The 16,388-nt window shown below is 38.1% G+C and overlaps 1 protein-coding gene and 2 non-coding genes across 3 annotated transcripts; all 3 read right to left on the bottom strand.

Moving 5' to 3' along the window:
* Positions 1-396: 396 nt before the first annotated feature.
* LOC147603312 (serine/arginine-rich splicing factor SR45a-like) lies at positions 397-4,840 on the bottom strand. The gene is made up of 7 exons (XM_086796936.1): positions 4,718-4,840; positions 3,999-4,024; positions 2,537-2,605; positions 2,293-2,407; positions 1,997-2,146; positions 1,133-1,202; positions 397-1,047 (listed from the first exon to the last, which is right to left on the bottom strand). The coding sequence occupies exons 1-7, from the start codon at positions 4,718-4,720 to the stop codon at positions 620-622; spliced, it is 861 nt and encodes a 286-aa protein (XP_086653062.1). The 5' UTR covers positions 4,721-4,840; the 3' UTR covers positions 397-619.
* LOC147603314 (small nucleolar RNA snoR8a) lies at positions 3,112-3,195 on the bottom strand. The gene has a single exon (XR_015265660.1). It is a non-coding gene; the product is annotated as a small nucleolar RNA snoR8a (small nucleolar RNA).
* Positions 3,257-3,341, bottom strand: LOC147603313 (small nucleolar RNA snoR8a). Its single transcript, XR_015265659.1, has one exon. It is a non-coding gene; the product is annotated as a small nucleolar RNA snoR8a (small nucleolar RNA).
* Positions 4,841-16,388: the final 11,548 nt, after the last annotated feature.

Here is a 16,388-nt window from a genome sequence, read left to right as displayed (position 1 = left end):
TAGTGGAAGCAACACGTTCTTGTTAGGGTAGGACTTGGGGGTAGTGGAAGCAACACGTTCTTGCTAGGGTAGGACTTGGGGTGACCCTTCAAAACTAGATTTTTCCCACTCTGATTCAACGGTTCCAAAACGACAGCAAATTCAGCCATACAGGAAAAGGTTAGATCAAGAAAAAAAGACGACTAACACATTTCCCACCTTCTATGAGGCTTGGATGTCAATTGATCACAATCATATCCAGCAAAGCTTAGCAAACACCCCTCTCGGGGGTGAGGTCTGAAATAAACTTCAGAACTTGTTAAGTGCAGCAGTAAGAGATGTGGCCAGGCTGAACCCTTCCAACCCACAATTAGACTGCACATACATGTATAAAAAGATAACAATGCCATCCCCAAGTGACTAGAAGCAGAGAAATCATTAACAAAATTGAGTTTGGATAACAAAGACATTGAAAGACAGACTCCCGTCTTTCCTAGTTTGATTCTGTACAAAACCTTCAAATGAATTAACTATCGACAACTGTTTTTTGATTTTATCTATACACAGCCTTAATGCCCTCTTAGTTCAGGAAGCAACTTTAATAGTTCTTAATGAAAGTCAGTACTGTTAGGGGGGCCTTTCACCTGTAATCGTAGGGAGAGACCGATCTGGATCTGGACCTGGACCTACGAGGGCTACGCCCCCTTGAACTTCCATACCTACGTGGTGGCGAAGGAGGTGTAGGAGACCTGTACCTCCTCCCACTTCTGTAAGAGTCTAAAGGCGACGGAGACCTTCCTCTGTGCCTGCTACCACTTCTGTAAGGAGAGTATTGAGGAGATGGAGACCTGTCTCTGTACCTACTCCCATACCTGTAAGGAGAATACTGAGGGGAACGAGACCTGTCCCTGTACCTGCTCCCACTTCTGTAAGGAGACTTCTCTCTATATCTGCCCCCACCTCTGTAAGGGGAATACTCTGGGGAGTACTCTCTCGAAGTACGATATGGGGAATACTGGGGAGATCGTCTTCCATCATATCCTCGGCCTCTTTCATAATCATAAGAAGCTGTGTAAAGAACATACACCCATTAGCAAAAAACAATTGCAAAGAAAAGAGTGTGCCTATGCGAATGTGATTAAACCACACTTACATGAACCTCTTGTAGTCCTTACACCAAGGTATTTTCCAGGTGTGGGAGTTCTCGCTCGCTTCCGTTTAGCCTGTCACCCCACGGATTCATTTAAGCAAGGAACGATTTCATTTAAAAAAAGCACCAGCAAAGAGCTGCTGAACTACCATAGCCACCTGCTGTGAAAAGAGTCTAATCCTAGAGAGAACACCAGCACAGATGCAAAGCAATGCTTTTAACTTAGCCAACACAGAACGTCCATTCACAAAGCTGCACAATACACTAGCTTATGGAGTGGTGAAAATGCAGTGAAGGTTAATACATGTGGTCAAGCCCAACATGAAAGCAAAAGAGACCAAATCAACCTTTGGTTTTACTTGCTGCTGGGTTGAATGCTGAATACAGTACTAAGTACAAAGCAAGTAAGTTGGTGACAGACAGATGTCGGAACTTGCAAAGCATGCACAAATGCCATGTCGGTGCTTAAAAGTCGATATGTTAAGTTGTCAGATTGATCACAGCTTGGACTAGTTGTGAATGTTGATGCTGACTGTACAGCTACGTTGCTGTCCAGGTAGTCGCTCTTTGCATATGGATAGTCAAAAGTCGCGCTGAGTATGGATAATCAAAACCATACAAACTATCAGAATAAGACCCTAACAGTGTCTTTTAGTGATCCTTCCCCTCCTCAAGGCACTTGCACAGAACATATGAACAAAAACAGGGGAGAAACCAGTATGCAACCATAGACTACTTCAACAATCTCCAGCTTTTTGCGAAAAGGACTTAAAATTTAAGATTATGCATGAATAGCAGGCTGGACAAAGTGCTTTCTTGGATGCCCTCAGTAAGACCAAAACCGGATTATATCAAAGCTCATCATACCTTCTCAACAGTTATTACGCGACCCTCCAAAACAGACTTGTTCAGATGCTTAATACACCCCTCCGCACTTTCTACCGAGCCCATGGTCACGAATCCAAACCCACGAGACTCTTTGGTTCTTGGATCTACCACCAAATGACACTCAATCACCTGCCAAAAACAAATTGACATTGAAAATAAGGCCATTATTTCGCAGCTACTTTCACTTCAGGTACACCATGTTCACTTTATTAGTCACAAAACACCTTACACCATAACAATGAGCAAGATTGCAAAACTGTGAGGAAGGCCACAACCTTTCCTTCAGTAGCACAATGATCTTCAAGGTCCCTCTCTGTCACACGGGAAGATAAGCCAGTAATATACAAATTATTACCAGGGTTGTGAGAATTATCATCATCACTGTAGTGCCTGCAAAAAGCACAGGCTGCATAAATAGTCTTCATCACATAGCTTACCAGCCTTGCACAAGGCAATTACATTCAAATAACCACCTCACAAATGTTGCTGTACGCTTTCCTTCAAGGAAGTGATATTCACCTGGCTGGACTGTGAGACCTTGATCTGGAATAAGACCTGTATTTTGGTGGTGAAGGACTGTAATCGTACCTGTGATACAACAGTGCATACAACTAATCATCTTATTTGAAGCATCCAAAGACTGGAAACTCACCAGCATACAAAATGTAAGCTCAATATTCATCATTTCACCAGAGACAAGACCTTTACTTCCCAATAAAGACCCTACGTACACATAATCATCTTGTCCAGAACAACAAAGACTGCAACTGCAAGCCACAACTCAAAAGTACGCAAAAGACATACCCTATCCGTGCAAATTTGGCCCACCATACTCAGCAAACTAGACATGGAGTTTAGCCCCTTAATCCACATTCAAAATCAAGGAGATCAAAAAACCACTACATGGAGCTGCTGCTCATATTCTGTGAATGTTAAATCTTTATGCCATTTCCATCGAATATGATTTTTTTTCACAGCACTGGACTTGGAATTTTTTTAATCATAGTACTGGAGAATGGAAACACTACAATTATTCAACCTGGAGGTTAACATCTTGAACACCCAACATGAATCAATAACGGAAGTATAAAAGATAGTGCTCATATTCTATGAGTGTAAAATGTCTTCACACAAAAGGCATCAACACCGAGGAATTTTATTGTACTTAGAACAGTACACACCCACAGAAGGAGTGTATGTAATAAGCTTTAACTGTAAGTAAAACTGCGCGCTACCCGGGAGTGCTCATATTCTATGGGTGTAAAACTTCTTCACATGATAAGTCATCCAGACCGAGGAATTTAGTTGTAATCATAGCACTCCAACCACAAAGGACCTGAGACACATTATTTAAGACTACAGAAGGCAGACTTATAATACAGTGTTCATACTAGCATTGAGAGGGCAAATGTTGCAGCCAGAAACACACACGAGTGCCCTTATTCTTTGAGTGTAAAACTTTGTTCACATGATAACCATCCAGACTGATCAACCACAAATGACGTGAGTGACTTAATATACAAACAGAGAAGGCAGACTTATAATGCAGTGTTCAGTACGAAAGTTGAGAGGGCAAATATTGCAGCCAAATACATCAAACAACCTAGCCTTAAAACTGCTTGGGCTGACCAGTGCTAATGTGAATACTGAACAATTCAATACAGAAATAACAGAGCACTGCAGAAGCATCTACAATTCAATACCCGACACACACTCTTTCCTAGAAATAACAGAGCACTGCAGAAGCATCTACGTATCTAGGATAAAAAGAATCCATGAGATAGTGATAATCCTGGCAGACTTCAAGGTAACAGGCAGATTGACCGGGGATGAGACGCCTGAATGTTTTTACTGCTGGTCACATAATCCAGAACGTAATCTAAAGGACACATGCATCTAAAAAAATACACTCATTTTGGCTGAACTCAGCAGCCATGGTAAACAAAAGCAGACAACTAGAAAGAAGAGGAAATAAACATACCTGCCCCTGCGCTCAGATGAGTATGCCTGTTCACGTCAAAATGCTCGAGTCATAAGTACGAGTTCAAATAAATGATTCCAAGCATTAACAAAAAGAGAGAAAACCAGAAAGAGAGACTTTAAAGCAAATCAGCCATCAGCTATGCTTGCGGAAGAAAACTATTCCCGCTGAAATGTTACTGATCAGAGAAACTTCTTAAAAAAACCTTCGAAAATCTCAATCAGCTGGTTCAGATGAAAGATCTTTCCATGGGAAAGAACACGTCATGATTCAGGGTTTGACAAAGCATTTAGGAGTATGGATCACCACCACTGATAACAGAATTGCACAAAAATTAAACCCCTAAATTTCATTGAAGAATCTCGGAGGCAGAGCAGGGGACGCCTGGTCAGCACAGAGCAAAAGGTAACTCTCGGAAATCTAGGTTTTGATCAGAGGGGCAGGCCAGGTTCTACCCTTAAAACCTAGGGTTGGGTTTGAGGGGGAAGTCCAGGTTCTACAGTGGAAAACCTAGGGATTGAACTGAGGGGGCAGTCCAGGTTCTACAGTAGAAAACCTTGGGAAAAACCAAGGGAAGTCCAGGTTCTACAGCAGTAGAGACCTACGGGTTGTCAGTAAAGACACCACATCGAGCTTCACAGGAGAGAAGATACGTCTTCAGAAACCCTAACATGCTTGTGCGGCATCAATAGAACAAAGAAGCACAAAAATGGACTTACCATAGCGAGAACTTCAGACGAGCCGTTCCTCTCTGCACGCGAAACCCTAAAACGAAGAATGAGAATGAGGGCAATACATAACCAAGCAGTAAAGACCTCCTCGCCCTTCGATCTCACTTCAAATCTACGGTGTTATATCTTTTTCAGGTGAGCAAGTCTAAATCTACGCCCTTTCATGCACCCACATGGCAGCTTCACAGCCCTTGGATTGTACGCAATCTGGTGGTGAGAAATTTCAAGGTAGCGGTATTTTGTAAAACAAAAAAATAGGCTAGACGTTTAGTGCACATATAAGCAATGCAAAAGACCATTTCATTAGCGCAATAGGTTGTCATGTAATAATAGCACAAAAGGAACACCTATACCTCCGTTGGTAACTTCCTCATCGGAAGATTCTGCATCGGAAACGGACTATGCGGACGCTACGATGCAAGACTCCTCGGAGGGTAGTTTACAATAAAGAAAGCATATTAGTAACAATTCACAAAAATTGCTTTTCATCCCTATTTTTACGCCATAGATTTAGTGGGTCGGGTAGCATTGTCTTATTCCCACAAACATAGTTGGGATAGGTGGTTATGGCCTTCTCGCGGTTTTCCCCTAGTAATCCTCCCTCTTCCTATGAAACTTCCAAACAACTGTTATGCATCCTATTTTTAGTGATTTGGTTATCCCAACTCTCAAAGTTAAAAACTTCAAGGAAAATTTCACACCCACACACACACATAGATGGAAGAGAGAGTGTGTGTGTGTGTGTGTGTTAAGTCAAACTCAAATGACTAAGGGATAAGCTAAGCTCTTAATCTCATACAAGGGAAGTGTCCATTCTCATTAGAGAAGTTATCTTTTATATAACTTACTAAGTCCCCAAGCACCTAGACTTGGGCGGTTGACCTTACTAAGTCCCCAAGCAACTAGTCTAAACTGCACATATGTGTGTCCTAGGCTAAGTAATGTACATCTCTTTGATGCCAGCATTACACTTAGCTTGGTCCCCTTGATTACATCGTTAAAAGTGCATTAAAGCAGAAAATAATTAATAGATTTACATGAAGTGCTAAAAAACTGCTCGGATGACCAAAATTACAAAGCGACTTACACGGGACCTCAAATACTTTTTGAAGAATTAATCAAAACTCATAAATACATCAAAGATTTAACCATAGAATTGAATTAAATTGGCAAGATTGAACATAAAATAAAATAAAAATATGAGATAGAGTAGACAATCCTCCACTGTCTGCTCCCTTTTCTCCTTCATTATAGGAGGGAAAGTCTATTTAAAAATTATATAGAATCCCTGACTTGCTTGAGGCCTAGATATGATGGTATTTACCTTATAGCTCCAAGGACCGTGACTACCCTTGGAAAACTTTGCCTATTTCGACAACTAGACTTTCCCACAAAATTGAAGCTGCTAATCGATTCACTATCGATTTTAGTAGCATTTTGAATGATGTAAAACATTCTATTGCTCATGCTCAAGAAAAATATGTTAAGAAAGCAAACCGTAAATGTAAAGCGATATCTTTTGAAATTGGAGATTATGTCCTTTTGAGAATTGAAAAGCATTGACTTAAGAGTGTTGACAAATTCCCAGTTGTTAAGCTTGCCCCACGATTTTATCAACCTTTTAAGGTGATTCACAAAATTAATGATGTTGCATATAAACTCGAATTACCTTCTCATTGGCAGATTCATAACTCGTTTCATGTTAGCTTGTTAAAACCTTTCAACGAGTCACTTGCCACTCATCTAGTGTATGAAGAACCACCTCTTACTGAGGGTGAGGAAGAAGTTTTACTTCCAAACACTATCATTGATCATCAGATTACATCAACTCGAATTGGAAATCAATATAGTAAATATTTAGTGACTTTCCAAAATCATCCTCGTGAAGATGCAAGATGGGTACCTGAGAAATATTTTCGTGCTTTTCCTAAGATCCTCTGTTCTTTTCAACAAACCGGCAATTGAGGGCAATTGCAAACTCAAGCAAGAGGGAATGTTATGGGAGTTTATTTTAAGTCCTTTTAAAAATATTAATCTACCCTCTTAGATAATTCGAGGACGCTTGGATTATCTTTGCATCAAGCCAAATTATGTTAATATCATGGTGGGTGATGCCATTATAAATATTAATACGTTTGGTGGATATTGACGTATGTTTGGGGCCTCCAATGTTTGTTTCAGTTGGTTTGTTTAGAAGGGTGATTCCTGGGTTACTTACGCCTGGTAAACATGTGTGTGATAATGGTTTGTATACTTATGGAATATTTGTTTCGCCAATTTATTGTTGGTTATTTTATAGGTGAAGAGGATTCCGAAGATTGAGGAGAAATTGCACAAATTTATTACTTGTTGGCACACCATTTTTGTAAACAAGCTTTATATATACATGTGCTAGCTTGTGCACATTTTGATTTATTTGGAAAGCCTTAGTTTATCAAGCATAGACTTGAACTTTAATATTTTGTAAAGCGTAACATGCTTTAAATCCTAGCCTCAATTTATGGGCACTCTATTTTGAGCATAAGAGAATGTCGTGCAAGAAAAGCACTTTTTTGTATTTTTGGAGGCTATTACCTAAATTGGAATAAAGTAATCCGTAATACTCATGTATAGGGGATAGTCCACACACATGAGAGGGCATGATTGCACCCAATCTTGGAGTCGTGCTTTGTGAGCTAAGTACTATTTGTGTTTCACTCAATTATTGAATATGTTGAGCATGTGAAATTTGGAGTTATTTGATTTAATCAATTCTTGCAAAGTTTCTTTAAACTCTATTTTCCTATAAAATTTATATCCGTGTCAATGCATAGGCATACGAAATACGTTTTCCCCGCCTTATTGCATCAGCATCCCCAAAACACTTGTCTCATATGCACCACTTTGATGCATAGGCACATCAAACACATAAGTTCCACCTTGTTGCATTGAACATGGAGGTAAGTTCCCCTTTCCAAGCATAGAATATTTATCCTGATCAGCTCGAGAGATAAATGTTGCATTTACATGAGTAATGCTAGCAAAGGGTTCATAGGCCTGTGGTTTGTCAATCATGGCTTAAAACCTTTAGTCCCTTCTAGCAAAAGAATTTTGTATAGAGATCATCAAAATGCTCAATTCTCCACTATCATTAGGCATCAACATTGCATTGCTTCTTGTTGGCATTGTAGCCAAATTCTCATAGTCCTCTTCATGATCATTCTCATCAAATTCATCGTCCACAAGGTCGCATGCATTAATACCCTCACAGGTGCCAAGTTGAAACTCTTCTTCACTTTCATAGACCCGATCCTCATTGTCGTTGACCCAATCCTCATTGCCATTGACCCAATCCTCATTGCCATACATGCCCTCATAAGAAGAATCATGACTACTATGAACATTGTAGTCATAGGCATCACAATCATCAAAGGCATAGGAGGCATCACGGGGTCATTCACAGGCATAGGCATCACAGTCATCATAAGCATATGCATTGCCACCAAAATCCACACCATCCCAATATCCTTAAGAATCATAAGCATAGACCACCTCTTCCGCGTCACCCCCTATGTATGTGGAATCTTCAAGGTTATGACTCCCCTCATTGAAGGTATAATTCTCCATGCAACCTTCTTCTTCATTGGTGTAAATCCCATTGTCCGAGTCCATGTTATAGCCATTGTCAGTGTTGGTGCTATAACCCTAAAATCCTCTTCGTCACTACCATAATCACTCGTGGCTTTCTAGGAATTACCCTAGATTTTTGGTTGGATGGGTTCTCAAACTCCAAATTGCGTGTTCTTGGGCTCTATAGAGAGGTGACTGAATGCTCTAATGATGTATGTAGTTGCCTTTGACTTGTACTATTTGGTCAACCCTGTACTATTCTATGTTTTGACTCTTTTTTCTAAAAATCAACCACAAATCAAAAGTGACCAAATCTTGATCAATCAAAATCCGATTTTGAAAATCTTTAGCTTGATAGAATGCTTAAAGCAAGCACTACACATCCATGTCAACACTTTGACCAAGTTTGACCGACAACGTTCCTTTGTTTTAACCCCTTTTGACCAATCAACTATTGCCATTTGACCAAGTCACTAGTGCTGAAATTAAGAGCTCTTTGGTTTGTCAGGAAGCTAATGGCATGTACAACGCACCCACATGCTCAAATCTCAAATTTAATTTGTTGTTTTTGACTGGGCACCACTTTTGCCTTGCGGCGGTGAGAGTTGCTGATTGGAGATGCAAACAGTGTCAGAAATGAAGCACTTGAGGGCTCCAATTGTAGTCCTTGAGGAGTAAAATAAGGCTATGTAAACCACTTGAAAACAGCCCCAACCCTTCCGAATTGAAATAGGATTTTATACTACAGCAAAAAATTGTCAAAATTGTCTCCACTTACTATCCACTCCTTCCCTTTGCATTGGCAATGCCTCGGAACCATTCAAAAGCATGCACCACATCAATTTGCATCCTTGAGCATCCAAAACTAACCCCAAGTTCCATGCATATGTGCTTTTTATGAAAAATTTGATGGCATCTCCTTTTTGCAATGAAATCTTAATGTAAACTCAAATGAATTTGAATTGCAATGTTACGTCCATTGTTTACCAAAACGATGAAGCGTGTCAAAGCTCGTCTCGATCTCCCAACCAAGCTCTTCCAACCCCCTTACTCAAGTTTAAAATAAAAAATCTTCCAAGTAGAATTTCTCAACAAATCTCATGCACTTTAACGTATTTCTTGGTTGCTACATCGATCTTTGGGCTTCATCGGATTTTGAATCACTCGGGTTTCTTGCTAATCAACAATTTACAAATTAGTTTATTCAATATCAATGAGTTATTTTCTTTATTGATTAGACTCGGCTTCAAAACTCTATTTTCTTATTGGCATCAAGTAGGACAGCAAACTTTATTTTTCACTAAGCGGGAACCAGATTAAATCAAAGATTCAAGGACACTTTGGGCATTAAGAATTTTCATATTTTGGGCTTCTTCGACTCTTCTTTCTCAAAAGCTTACAAATAAAGAGAAAGGCCTTTTGAGCATCAACCAAGAGGAGAATTTCAAAGGTTTTATCAACATTTACTTTTTTAGATTTCATCAAGGGTTGTTATTTTTCACGAGTCAACCACCATGAGGACGACAGCTTTTCTCTTAAGCAAGAGGGTAATTCTGAACATAAAGGTATTTTTTATCCAGGTATGCCTAAACCTACTAAAAATTAAGTTTCGCCTTATATGCTTCTATAAATAAATAAATAAAAATAAAAGGACAAATTAAGCACAAGAAAATATGCATATGCTAAAATTACAACAACATCTTAGACCCAAGTCCATCATTGACTATGAGACCAACACTACACGTACTAACAACACTATGTCAAACACCTTACAAAAAGAATTTTTCATTCTTACAAAAATCTCATCCACTCATACCATCTATGCAATCAAGGTCAATTGTACAACTTGAGCAAGAGGGAATGCTAGTCATAACCTATATGGGGATGCCCAATATTTTATTTTGGATATGCCTTTTATTTATTTCATCTACCAGGATTAATGTGTTAATCAAGCTGAATGCGCTGGTATGATGGTTACTAAGATTAATGTGTTTAATCAGCTGTGTGGGCTGATATGATATGGTCACGATTAATGCGTTTAATCAGTTATGTGCATTGACTAATATTATTTTTCGATGAAGGTAATGATTAAGTGGTAGATTATGTGTTGATCTCGCGAGTGGAACGTGTGTTAGACCACTATGAGATATTTTGGAAGACATGCGAACACCTTTTATGTTTCATATTTAGGCATCTATATTTTTGTAAGGTTAAGGCCTCATACCTTTATACATACCAAATAGTATTTTATACTTTTGGTAGGCCCAAGACTTTATATTAATGCTTGCTATATTTTTGTAGAGCTTGTATGCTTAGAAACTCAAAAGCACTTACTTGTGCTTTGTTTTTAGAATTCTCTTTTTAAAAAGCAAGCACTTTTTCTAATACATATAAATATGGGAGAGTGGTACAAGGGCCACACTTTATCGAAGGGAGATTCAACCCACTCTTATGTCAATGGTGACTTCTACTCTATTCTATCTCTCTCTCTTGTTTATTTTATTTGGTTTAATAAGGTTTATGCTTTTAATTTGTGCAAATATATGTTATGTTCTAATTTTTGTGTGGAGAAATTAGAGTTTTCTTCTACAAGTGTCTTAAAGGTCCTGAGAGCCATCCAGATACATAGGTGGATGGGAGGACTTTGGCGGTGGTAACATTGGCCCAAGGTACGACCCATCACTTAGATAGTCTTGCTCTATGCTTTTCTTGCACAACATACTATTCCTTTATGTGAAGCATTTGCTCTTTTCAGGCACTTGCATTAGGTACTCTTTTATTATTTATATCTATGCACATGCATCACTCTTGCAACCTTGTCAAGCAAAAGCCAACTCTCACAATAAAAACGCCTAGGTAGCTGAGTATTAAAATGTAGCACACACAGGACTGCATTCACAGTTCGTGAAATTTTCATTGACACTAGTGAACTACATCTACAAGTCTCTAGGTTCTTTGATATCAACTCATGAACCAATCTCTCGACCTTGCTTTTCATTGCATAGCTTCGAGGACGAACCTATGCAATGAAGGTCCGATGATAGATCTACATCAAACAGGGGGAGATGTTAACTCCGTTTTTAGTAGTTAACTAGGCGGACAGGACTTTGATGAGCCCCGTCGGTTTTGTTTTTAATTGCTAGAGTTGTGGAAAAAGTACCCAAGTTCCAAGAAGTACAAATTTGTGCTCTACAATAATGTTCAACCAAGGCAGACACTAGCTACTTAATGGTGGCTAATGATGTGAATGGCTTTGATAGGTTTCTTTGACACACTTTCAACAAAGTTGAAGTCATTGGGAGTAATCGATATATCGACAAATCTATTCATTTAGGTCACTACTACGAGAATCACTCTTGATTATTAGAAATTATATTTCTTTTTTTTATATCGAGGATGCCCGTGTGTGTCGTGCTTGTTGATACATGTAATTTGATATTATGGTTGCTTATTTCTCATGACGACGTTGGGATTAATTGATGTGTTTAATTGATTATTTAACTAATGTGGATTATGTCATGAGTATAGGTATGGAGATGTGCAAGGGTACCGATTGAGGTGTCGCACTATACGAGGGTACCGATTAAGGTGTCATACGGAATGAGATGTGCGAGGGTACCGATTTAGATGTCGCACTATACGAGGGTACTGATTGAGGTGTCGTACGGATGGTGGATTGAACCATGGTGTGAAGATGAAGATCATGTGCTAATCATGTATTAGAATTTCATTAATCATTTGTAGCCTTTCATATGGCTATATTATTTTATGTGCGAATGTACACAAGGTTATTTTATGTGTGAGTGTGCACAAGGTTATTTTATGTGTGAATGTTACAAGATGATTTTATATGTAAAGGCTCTTTGTACTTATCATTAGGCAAAGGTTTTGATATGTATAAACCTTAGAAACCTTGACAAGGTTATTTATATGTAAAGCAAAAGCCCAAAAGTGGGAAAGCAGGCCCAAAATTGTAAGCACAACTATTAATAGCTCCTTGGGCTATATATCAAATACAATTCTCAAAATACTTATGTCGTGGAAGTGGGAGCTACACGCTTGAGGGGGGAGATTACACCCAATACTTGTCTTTTGTGCTTGACCAGTAGGGGGAGTATTATTGTAAGCAAATTGGAGAAGATGAATGTACTTATCCCATGAATTAGGTTGTTGGGCAACGTTGGCTCTAAGTAGGTCCAATATAGAACTATTAGTAACCTCAGTTTGTCCATTCGTTTCCGGATGGAAAGCTCTGGAAAAAACTACTTTAGTGCCTAAGTAGGAGAATAGAGTGATTCAAAAGTTACTACAAAATCTTGAGTCTCTATTAGAAACAGTGACTTTTGCCAATAAGAAGTCAAAGTTCTCTTACAAGGTAAAAAATAGCTTGCTTACTTAAACGGTAAACTATAGTCCAAATCATATCATTATGACTAGGAAAATCTGTAATGAAATCCATAGATATATGTTCCCAAGTATCATTAGGAATTGGTAGAGGAGTAAGAAGTCCTTGGGTCTTACCTTTGTAGATTTTAATTTTCTGATAAATAGAACATTCAGCCACAAATTTTGCTACATCTTGTTTAAGACAAGGCCAAAAGAATTCTCTAGAGATTAATTATAGAGTAGTTGAAACACCTCAGTGACCCATATATGGTGGTTGATACATTTCCTTCAGTATGAATTGTCTGAAAGGTTGTGTAATACACAATCTCTTTTGGAAGAAAAGATAACCATCATGGCATGAATAATCACCTTCCAATTATTGTCTCTAAGCTTAGTCCAAACTTCAGTAAAATTTGGGCCCATATCATAAGATTCTCTCATTGGACTCAATGGTTCACTTTGAATAACAGAAATGTTGGGAACACTAGGACGTCTACTTAAAGTATTTACCACAACATTTTCTTTGCCTGGTTGATATTGAAACATGAGTTGAAAACTTTGGATAAATGAAGTCCATTTGATATGTCGATCAAAGATCAATGGTTGGTTAACAAATGACGAATGCTTTGATGGTTTGTCTTGAATTAAGAATTCAGATCAACCGCAGCTAATTCTTTGTCACATGCACTATAATTTCTTTCCGCCGGATTAAGCTTACGACTTTCATAAGCAATGAGATGTCCATCTTGCATAAGAACAGCACCAAAGTTTTGTCCACTTGCATCAGTAATAACTACAACAAAGAATGGTCATTGAGAATCTAGTAGTATAAGAACTGGTGCATGGGTCAATTCTTTCTTAAGTTCAACAAAGGAATGATCATGTCTAGATTTCTTAAAAAGTTCAGTCAAAGGATGTGCAATGTATGCAAAATTTCTAACGAACTTCCTGTAGTAGCTACATAATCCAAGAAAAGATCGGAGTTCGTGAATATCACGTGGGCTAGGCCAATTAGCAATGCTTTCAATCTTTTTGGGCTCTACTCAAATACCATCAGTAGAAACAATGTGTCTTAGATATTCAATTTCTTCTTGAAAGAATTTGCTCTTTTTAGAATTGACATAGAGCTGATTTTTTTGAAGAAGTGAGAACGCTTTTTCTAAATGTTGTTCGTGCTCTTGATGATTCTTACCGAAAACTAAAAAATACTACAACAAAATTTTGATATTTCAAGAATATTCTATTCATCATTCTATTGAAAGTAGCTAGGTTCTTTAAGAGTTTTGGGAACTCTTTCCATGTTGAATGTCTATGTTCACCTTGTTTGATCACATTCCACCATAAGGCAGCACTTTCGATCAAGTGATTACAAGCACATTTAATTTTATCTTTTTATGAGAACTTTTCACCAGAGAAATAGTCATCTAGTTGGCTAATCCTTTCGGCTTATTCGTGAGTCTTTCTGGGAATTTTGAGCATGCAAGGTAGCTTTAACAGTGCGTCTAACATGATCACTTTCCTCCTCATCTGAGTCGAAAGAGTTGAAAAAATCACGTTTGCATTTGGAACGCTTCACTTGACACTCTAATTTACGTTTGAGTTCTCGCTCACTGGCAATTTGCTCTTGAAGTGCTAAGGTTTGTTCTTGCACAGTGGGTGGTGCAGGTAAAGTAGCCATTGAAATTAAATAGATAAAGACAATGAAATGCAAATAAATGAAAAGGAAGACTTAGCTCTAGAATTGTTGAATTCGTCGTCTCCAATAGTTGGCCTTGATTCTGTCCTCCATAAATTTACTGATGCCGATATTTCTTTGATGCTCTTTTGATGCCGAAAATTTTATAGCAAGAGGCTTCCAAATTTAAAAAAAAGAAGAAAAAGAGCGATTTTTTTCAGCAATACTGAAAATTTGAATTTTCTAAATTTCCCTTTTTGTGCAGAGCCTCTTCTTTCTCTTGAACCCCTTTGAAGACCTTTGAAAATAAGCTTTTTAAAGCTTATAAAATTGTCACTTTTCTCTCCTTCCCAACAGATAGCGAGACACGCACCAAAGAAGAAGAGAAAAAGTTTGCAATTTTCGTTCGCCTGCCACACCATCGATTGGAGAGAAGGGAGAAAGAGGGAAAATTCACCTGTCGCCGCCGTAGAGAAGAGAACAAGCAAATTTCAAGCTTTTTTTAAAAAAAATATTAAGCTTGTATAAAGCTTATAAAGATTTTATCTTAAAGCTTATATTATTGAGCTTTTAACAAAGCTTAATAATGTCATCTCTCTCTGAGTTCGCCGCCCCGTCGACTGTGCATAGTGGAGAAGAATGAAAGAGAGAAATTCTCTCGACCCTCTTGCACTACCCGCTGCCATGGAGAGAAAAAAAAAGAATAGAAGTTTGATTAATTAAGGTTCAATTTCTAAAATTTCCAGCCTGCAAGCGTATTCTCATAAATTGATTTATGGAGACACAAGCACCCTCCATTATAGATTTCTCTCTCCATCAGTGGTTTAGCAATTGAATTGTGGAACTCAAACCTCCTTCAAAAGCTCGTTCAATCCATACGGTTGGATCATTGAGAGGGTTTGGATTGGGAAAAGCCACTTTTGAAGAAGAAGATGGTTTCATGGTTTTTTGCATAGTGGTTTGCCACACACTGTGTCCTTTGGTCCATGCCCCTTGGATAATAGAGTGCAACCCTTCAAAAACCTTTGAATCAAGCCTTCAAGCTTTCAATTCTTGTCTCTACCTTCCTAGAACCAATCTCTTATACCACTGACATAGATCTAAATTTTCTAGGAAAATAAAGTTTAAAGAAACTTTGTAAGAATTGATTAAATCAAATAACTCATCAAATTCCACATGCTCAACATATTCAATAATTAAGTGAAACAAAAATAGCACAAATAATAATTAGCTCACAAAGCATGACTCCAAGATTGGGTGCAATCATCCCCCCTCATATGTGTGGCCTATCCCTCACACATGAGTATTTACGGATTACTTTATTCCAATTTAGGCAATAGCCTCCAAAAATATAAAAAGGTGCTTTTCTTGTAAGACACTCTCTCATGCTTAAAAGAGAGTACCCATAAATTGAGGCTAGGGTTTAAAGCATATCACGCTTTACAAAATATTAAAGTTTAAGTCTATGCTTGATAAACTAAGGCTTTCCAAATAAATCAAAATATGCAAAAGCTAGCACATGTATATACAAAGCTTGTTTACAAAAATGGTGTGCTAAGTAATAAATCGTGCAATTTCTTTTCAATCTTTGGAATCCTCTTCACCTATTAAATAACCAACAATAAATTTTAGTGAAACAAATATTCCATAAGTATACAAACCATAACCACACACATGTTTGCCAGGCGTAAGTAACCAAGGAATTACCCTTCCATACAAACCAAGTGAAACAAACATTGGAGGCCCCAGACATACGTCAATATCCACCAAATGTATTAATATTTATAATGGCATCACCAATGATATTAACATAATTTGGCTTGACGCAAAGATAATCCAAGCATCCCCAAATTATATAAGAGGGTAGAATAATATTTTTTAAAGGGCTTAAAATATAACATGCATCAAGTTGATACATATGGATAAAGTATGCCTATGTATGGTTCCTCTTCAATGCTTATCTACAATCAAAGATACCCTTCACCCTTG

The sequence above is a fragment of the Cibotium barometz genome, chromosome 64 (assembly GCF_041138505.1).
Source record: "Cibotium barometz isolate CiBa-2024 chromosome 64, ASM4113850v1, whole genome shotgun sequence".
NCBI lineage: Eukaryota > Viridiplantae > Streptophyta > Polypodiopsida > Cyatheales > Cibotiaceae > Cibotium > Cibotium barometz.
This window is presented reverse-complemented; position numbering and strand designations above follow the sequence as displayed.

Coding starts and splice junctions, on each gene's coding strand:
- LOC147603312 (XM_086796936.1), bottom strand. Junction 2,147..2,292: donor ATTGTGCTACTGAAGGAAAG/GTTGTGGCCTTC, acceptor TGTTTTTGGCAG/GTGATTGAGTGTCATTTGGT. Junction 1,048..1,132: donor AAGGACTACAAGAGGTTCAT/GTAAGTGTGGTT, acceptor TTCTTTACACAG/CTTCTTATGATTATGAAAGA.